General features: G+C 38.1%; 1 protein-coding gene across 4 annotated transcripts in view; it reads left to right on the forward strand.

The window, feature by feature from the left end:
• The window catches only part of ZNF326 (zinc finger protein 326), a 37,988-nt gene extending 35,534 nt beyond the window's left edge, over window positions 1–2,454 (forward strand). For all 4 annotated transcript variants that reach the window (XM_030324966.1, XM_030324967.1, XM_030324968.1 and 1 more), the window contains one exon: window positions 1,260–2,454. In XM_030324966.1, coding sequence (XP_030180826.1) covers window positions 1,260–1,628 — 369 coding nt within the window. In that variant the 3' untranslated portion in view covers window positions 1,629–2,454. The remainder of the gene's footprint in view (window positions 1–1,259) is intronic.
• Window positions 2,455–7,856: the final 5,402 nt, after the last annotated feature.

Raw genomic sequence — 7,856 nt, forward strand, 5'->3', positions numbered from 1 at the left:
ATTATGTAGAAAGTACCTAAACTAAGGAGAACTCTTCTAGAATTTTTTACTATGAATGTGATCCATGGACCAGCAGTATTGGTATTTCCTGGGAGTTCATTAGAAATGGAGAGTTGTATTTGAGCAAGATCCCAACTGATTCAGAAACATATTAAAATTCAAGAAGCACTGGTGTCGCGTTACTCAATGGTATCCCTTTGTTCAGCTTTCCTGTCTGCTGTGTTCCCTGATGTTATTCCCCAGAACATCCTCTGCCCACGGTCAGCTCTGGTCATGTCTTAAAAACTGTTTCAACTTTTAAGTGCTCTCAGTCTGACAGAATATCTTTTTAAATCTTTGTCCTATGAAGATATAATCAGTTCATCAATTTATCACATTTCTTCAACTGTTTCTACCTTCACCCCCTTGCCTGGATACTCATGGTCAGTCCTTCCAACAATGCAGTGCTGCCATTCCAAAAGTCCTCACTCATTCTTCCACCACTTACCAATTCCCAGCACTATGCCTTCTGTGGTTAGACTGTCTCACTGCAAGTATCATGGAATTGTACCATTGCTGTGTTTGCCAGATTTTCGCTGCAGTTCACAGTAATTTTGCGCATTACCAACCGATGTAATGTGCTTCCTACAGTGACTGTTTCAAAGCTTTTCCACTTTTTTCTTTAAAAATTTTTTTGAATGTTTACTTATTTTTGATACAGAGAAAGAGCATGAGCAGGGGAGGGGCAGAGAGAGAGGGAGACACAGAATCCGAAGCAGGCTACAGGCTCTGAGCTGTCAGCACAGAGCCTGACGTGGGGGCTCGAACCCATGAACTGTGAGATCATGACCTGAGCCGAAGTCAGACGCTTAAGCGACTGAGCCACCCAGACGCCCTGAAGCTTTTCCACTCTTAACCTGTTTTCAGAGATCCTACCACAGAAGTACATTGAATCCTGGTGTAATTAAGTAGGACATAAATCTCTATCTGTTTCTACCAGAACCCACATATTTGCTTTTGTCATATGCATATGATTTTAGAAATTAGGTTAGGAAAATGTGGCCTTTAAGCGTTCCAGTTTATGGAATATAAATAAATGACTTCAGTAATTTATTTATCCACTTTGGTATGAAATAGGTGCTGAACAAATATATCATGATTTGTCGTAAATTAAAAAGCTTCAGATTGTATTTATTTTTGATGTTACAGCAAATAAAAATTGCACTGGTAACAAAAATGAATATGCTGATTTTAAAAGCTGTTTTTCCTCATGTTTTTAGGGTGAGAATCCTTTTGAAATTCAAGATCATTCTCAAGATCAACAAATAGAAGGAGATGAGGAGGAGGAAGAAAAGATTGATGAGCCTATTGAAGAAGAGGAGGAGGAGGAGGAGGAAGTGGAGGAAGTGGGGGAAGTAGAGGAAGTAGAAGAAGTGGAGGAAGCAGAGGAAGTGGGAGAAGGAGGAGGAGTGGAGGGAGTGGGAGACACAGAGGAAGCAGGGGACCAGGAGGCAGTGGGGGAAGGAGAGGCAGCCGGGGAGGGAGAAGCAGTGGGGGAAGGAGGAGTGGGGGAAGGAGAGGAAGTAGAGGAAGAAGCAGCAAAGGAAAAGCCTGTTGACTTCCCTGTTGACCAACCTGAAGAAAATTAAATAGAGGGTATTAGTCAGATTTAAAAGAAGCTTTAAATTTCTCTCGTAATGTGGAAAAGGGTAAGAATTTTAATAGTTTAAAATATGAGAGTTAACACCCATGTTGCATGCATTCCACACATTCAGATTTGTTTTATATAATTTCTAAATGTTTGGCATTTGTTTAATAAAATGAGGGTAAGACTATTTTAGTTTAGTTTTTATAGTTACCAACTTAGATTAGATAAATTGTTTGTATAATTTTTAAGCTTAATTTTTATTACTTTAATTGGTGTTAAGGATAACAGATGTGTATTGTTAGTATATCTATTCTAATCATTTGAACTTAAATGCTGCTGTTGGGAGTATATATTCAAGTGTGCATTAATGTTTTCAATACTTACCCTAGAAGAGATAAATTGGGCAAGTATTTTGTGCTCTGACTGTGTATTTTTTTACTGCATTGGACATTGAATAGTAATTTGCGTTAAGATACGCTTAAAGGCTTTTTGTGACCATGTTTCCCTTTGTAGCAATAAAACGTTTTTTACAAAAACTCTTTCCCTGGATTAGCAATTTTAAATGAAATGATTCATCAATTAAATTAGTATTTAAAATGAGATTTTGCCTTAATGTAGGAGTTTAGCTCACGGATATTTCGAGATGATTGAGAAGAGTTGAAGAAATTTACTTCCATCATTTTAAAAGTACTACTAAAATATTTTTTAACATATTTTAAGTTGAGGTCAGTCCATAACTGACTTGTTTATACTTGTTTTAATTCCTTTCTTTCCTTTGTGCCTATGTCAGATCTTGAAATCTTGAAAATACATTTGAATACAAATAATTTTTTATAGTTGTGTTAGTTCTTTTGTCATGTCTGTTTGTAGCTGAAGAACCAAGAAGCAAAAGTAATCACTTTTCTAAAAAACAAGTATTTCTTTCCTGAATATTTCTCTCCTTTTTAAAAAAAAACTTTTTATAGCTTAAAAAAACTTCTTTCAGCTTACATACTGAAAAAGAGATGAGACTGACAGATGGTCTATTTTCTTTAACTTTTTTTTTTTTTTTAATGTTTATTTATTTTGAGAGACAGAATGAGGGCAGGGGAGGAGCAGAGAGAGAGGGAGACACAGAATCTGAATCAGGTTCCAGGCTCTGAGCTGTCAGCACAGAGCCCACGTGGGGCTCGAACTCATAACCTGAGCCGAAGTTGGAAGCTCAACTGACTGAGCCACCCAGCTGCCCCCAGATGGCCTATTTTCAAATGACCATCTATGTCACTGAAAAATAGTGCTTATTTCTTTGAATCTTTACTCTGGAGGGGGACTCAATGAAATAAAATAGCTTCTCAAAATACTGAGGCATTGAATGGATGAATATATAGGAATATTAAGTAATCTTAAGGCATTGAGTGTGTGAATATATAGGCATTTGTAGAATTTCACTTTTTTGCATACAACAAAACTTTTAAAATTACATTTTTGGAGGCTGTGTTGTGGGCTAGATTTGCTTATCTTTAAGCTTTAAGTCATTTGTATCCATTTACAGGGATTTAGAGCCAAATACGACTGGAGAAAATTGGGATCCTATCTAAGAGTCTGTGTTTACCTAAATAGGCTTAAGAAAGCTTTTGCGCTCAGGAGTTAAAATTTTAAGGATAATAGGACTTGATCGACCTTCTGTTTCTCATTTATTTAGTTTCTACTTTATTTAAAAATACTTGTGGAAGGGTAAGGTAAAAAGAGAACAGATCCCTTTGAGGTATAATTAGTGGGTTCTCTTGGCACTAAGTGGGTGTTTTTTTAAAAAAAGAATGTCCCTAGCAATTTGAGGTTTTAAACATTTGGAAAGAATCCTGAATAACAAGAATCTGTATAACAACTTCTAAGTAAATGTTTTCTTTTATTTTAATTTAAATTTAATTTTATTAATTTTTAAAAATGTTTATTTATTTAGAGAGTGTGCATGTGTGTGCAGGAAGGGCATAAAGGGAGAGAGAATCTCAAGCATATACCATACTGTCAGTGAAGAATCCGACTCGGGGCTCAATCCCACAAACCACGACATCAGGACCTGTGCCAAAATCAACAGTTAGACACTTCACCAACTGAGCTACCCAGGTGCCCCAGTTTTATTTGTTTTTTATTTTTTTATTTATTTTTTTTTTTTAATTTTTTTTTTTTCAACGTTTATTTATTTTTGGGACAGAGAGAGACAGAGCATGAACGGGGGAGGGGCAGAGAGAGGGAGACACAGAATCGGAAACAGGCTCCAGGCTCCGAGCCATCAGCCCAGAGCCCGACGCGGGGCTCGAACTCACGGACCGCGAGATCGTGACCTGGCTGAAGTCAGACGCTTAACTGACTGCGCCACCCAGGCGCCCCAGTTTTATTTGTTTTTTAAAGATTTTAAAGTAATCTCTACACCCAGTGTAGGGCTCGATCCCTGAGGTCAAGAGTAGCCTGCTCCACCTACTGAGCCAGCCAGGTCACCTATAAATGTTGTAGAGTAAGAGGGAAAGACCATGTGGGTAGCAATACTTGTGGGAAACATACAAAAACCTTCATTCAGACTAGCTTATTTGCAAAGTATTATTAATAAAGTATATTTTGTTAATTGTGCTTAATTTAGAAATTCAAATTTATGTATATCCTGTTAGGTAATTTGTAGTTAGGCAATTTATTTCATTTTTTAAATGTTTTTAATGTTTATTTTTGAGACAGAGACAGAGTGTGAGTGGGAGAAGGGCGGGGGGGGGGGGGACACAGAATCTGAAGCAGGCTCCAGGCTCTGAGCTGTTAGCACAGAGCCCAATGTGGGGCTCGAACTCCTGGATCGCAAGATCATGACCTGAGCTGAAGTGGGACCTTAACCGAGTGAGCCACTCAGGCACCCCTGTAGTTAGGCAATTTAATTTGCTGGCAGATTAATTTTTGTGATCCTTAAAGTTTATATTTTCAATACTTTTCTGATAAGGATTTGTATGATATCTTTTAACTTTGAACTTCTGTTATCCAAGTGTTACTTGTGTGTTTATTAAAAAACAAAACATGGGGCACCTGGGTGGCTCAGTTGTTTAAGTGTTGGACTCTTGATTTTAGCTCAGGTCATGATCTCATAGTATGTGAGATGCCCTCCCCCACTCATGTGAATGCACATGCTCTCTCTGAAAATAAACATTAAAGAAAAAGAAAGCATGTAATTACAATAGCCAAAGAAATTTATTTATGATTTACACAGTTGGTTAAGCCAGGTGCCTAGGGATTGGCCTATATTCTTCCCTTTTTATCACCTCCTACCTCCAGGCTACTGGAAAGTCTGAGTTTTCTACTTCCAAATTTTATCTGTCTGCTTCCACATCTGCTACTACCATTCCCAGTTCAAGTCCCCATCATCTCTTACCTGGATTATTAAAATAGTTTATGAACTAATCTCCTTTCTACTCTTGCCCTGCTAGATTCAGTTTTCCACACACAAGTGTAATTTTCTAAAAATAGAATTCAGGTAATACTAGTCTCCTGCTTCTTTTTGTATCTGTACAATTTAAACTCCTTATAGCAATCAGGCCTGGCCTAGCATTCCTGCTTTATATCATGCTATTCTCCTCTCCAGCCACGGTTGTCTTCTGTTTAAAAAAATTCATTTTTAAAAATTTATTTTGAACGAGAGAGCATAAGTGGGGGAGGGGCACAGGGAGGGGGAGGGAGAGAATCCTAAGCAGGCTCAGTGCTGTCAGGTGGAGCTGAATGTGGGGCTTGACCCCACGAACCGTGAGATCATGACCTGAACCAAAACCAAGAGTCCAGCACTCAATGGACTGAGCCATGCAGGCACCTCTCTCTATAATATTTTAACAAAAGCATTAGAATGGCCTGTTTCAAATCTCTAGGAGTGAGAAAACTGGGTCTTGTTCTTGTTTTTTTCTCCCATTGGATTATGTAATTCTTACAAGTATGTGAAGGTTTTTTTTTTTTTTTTTTAATGTTTGTTTATTTTTGAGAGAGAGAGAGAAAATGAGTGAGCAAGGGAAAGGCAGAGGGAGACACAGGATCCTAAGCGGGCTTTGTGCTGACAGCAGACAGCCCGATGCGGGGCTCAAACTCACGAACCAACGAAGCCAAAGTCAGATGCTTAACCAATTGAGCCACCCAGGTGCCCCCATGAAATTCTAATAGTAGGAAAAAAAAAATTCTAATAGTAGGACTAACAGTTTTTCCTATAACAAGCAGGTCTCTGTTGCATCATTCCCCTACTTGAAATCCTTCAGTGGCTTTTTATACATGTCAGTGTAACATCCAGAGATCCTTTTAGTGTGATGTCTGTGGTTCTATATGTTTTGTACCTTGCCTGCTTCTCCAACCTTGTATGTCAGTCTTAACTTACTTATATTAACTGCCTGTGCCTGTAAACATTTGAATTTATGATCCTGCATCAGGAGGCAGTGGATCCTAGAATTGCCAAGATTTAACTATACAATCTGTGTTATAACATCTAGATGTTATATTTATATTTCGTAATACTATAGCTTATTATAAAATATACTTATATTTTCAAATATATGTATTATATTTTATAATAGTATATTATGTAATATATCTTAAAAAAAAGCATTAATCCGAAGAATGAGGTAAAAATAAAATATCTGCAGAAATTTGTGTACCAAAAATCATGGACATACAGAAAAAAGAACTACAAAGGCAAATGTTGGTTATGCATGTTAAAAAGTATCTGAGAATTCACTTTTTTTTTTTTTTAATTTTTCAACGTTTATTTATTTTTGGGACAGAGAGAGACAGAGCATGAACGGGCGAGGGGCAGAGAGAGAGGGAGACACAGAATCGGAAACAGGCTCCAGGCTCTGAGCCATCAGCCCAGAGCCCGACGCGGGGCTCGAACTCACGGACCGCGAGATCGTGACCTGGCTGAAGTCGGACGCTTAACCGACTGCGCCACCCAGGCGCCCCGAGAATTCACTTTTTATTGGCAAGGTTGTTCTTATTTAGAGATACATAGTATCAGGTTATCTTATTATCAGGCTTATATTATTTGACATTTACTTTGCCTACCAAATTGTCCTTACTGTGAATACAAACTTTATATGTATTTAAAATGCACAAAACTCAAAACTTACCACTTTCAACCATTTTTGAGTGTACATTTCAGAGGCTTTAATGACAAACTATTTTTTAAAAAAATATTTGTTAATGTTTAATTATTTTTGAGAGAGAGACTGAGTGTTAGTGGGGGAGAGGCAGAGAAGGAGACAGAATTGGAAGCAGGCTGCAGGCTCTGAGCTGTCAGCACAGAGCTCCAGGCGGGACTCGAACTCACAGACCAGGAGATCATGACCTGAGTCGAAGTCAGACACTTAACCGACTGAGCCACCCAGGCACCCCATTGACAAACTTTTTAAAAGAAACGTTTATTTTGAGAGAGCATGGGTGAGCGCACAAGTGGGGAAGGGGCAGAAAGAGTGGGAGAGAATCCTAAGCAGTCTCCACACGGTAAGCACAGAGCCCAACTCGGGGCTTGATCCCATGCAATCAAGAGCTAGATGCCTAACCCACTGAGCTACCCAGGTCCCCCAACAAACTTTTGATTGACATTTGGAATCCCTTGTAGTTCTGCTGATGGACAGAAAATGGAGTAGTCATGCCGGCCAGAAGTATTTTAGCTCATGTGACAGTTAATAGTTCATATTATAAAATAACAATGTGACTTTATTTGGTAGATAGTCCTTACCCTGATAACTTCTCTATTTGATATGCAAATAAAATCAAGGGGGACTGCAAGGCTGGAGGGCAGACCCTTGGGTGTGGTTAATTCAGTCCCTGCTGCCATCAATTTGGACCTCCTCAGAAGCAGTTATGGTAGTCTCTTTCTGCCTTCCTTTCCCCATCTGATTTTCCTAATTTTTCTTAAATTAAAAAAAATTTTTTTTAATTATTTTCAAATGTTTATTATTTATTTTTTAAATTTATTTTTTAATTTACATCCAAATTAGCATACAGTGCAACAATGATTTCAGGAGTAGATTCCTTAATGCCCCCTAACATTTAGCTCATTCCCCCTCCCACAACCCCTCCAGCAATCCTGTTTGTTCTCAGTATTTAAGAGTCTCTTATGTTTTGCCCCCTCCCTGTTTTTATATTATTTTTGCTTTCCTTCCCTTATGTTCATCTGTTTTGTATCTTAAATTCCTTATATGAGTGAGTCATATGATATTTGTCTTTCTCTTACTAATTT

This window comes from Lynx canadensis, chromosome C1 (genome assembly GCF_007474595.2).
Source record: "Lynx canadensis isolate LIC74 chromosome C1, mLynCan4.pri.v2, whole genome shotgun sequence".
NCBI classification, from domain to species: Eukaryota; Metazoa; Chordata; class Mammalia; order Carnivora; family Felidae; genus Lynx; species Lynx canadensis.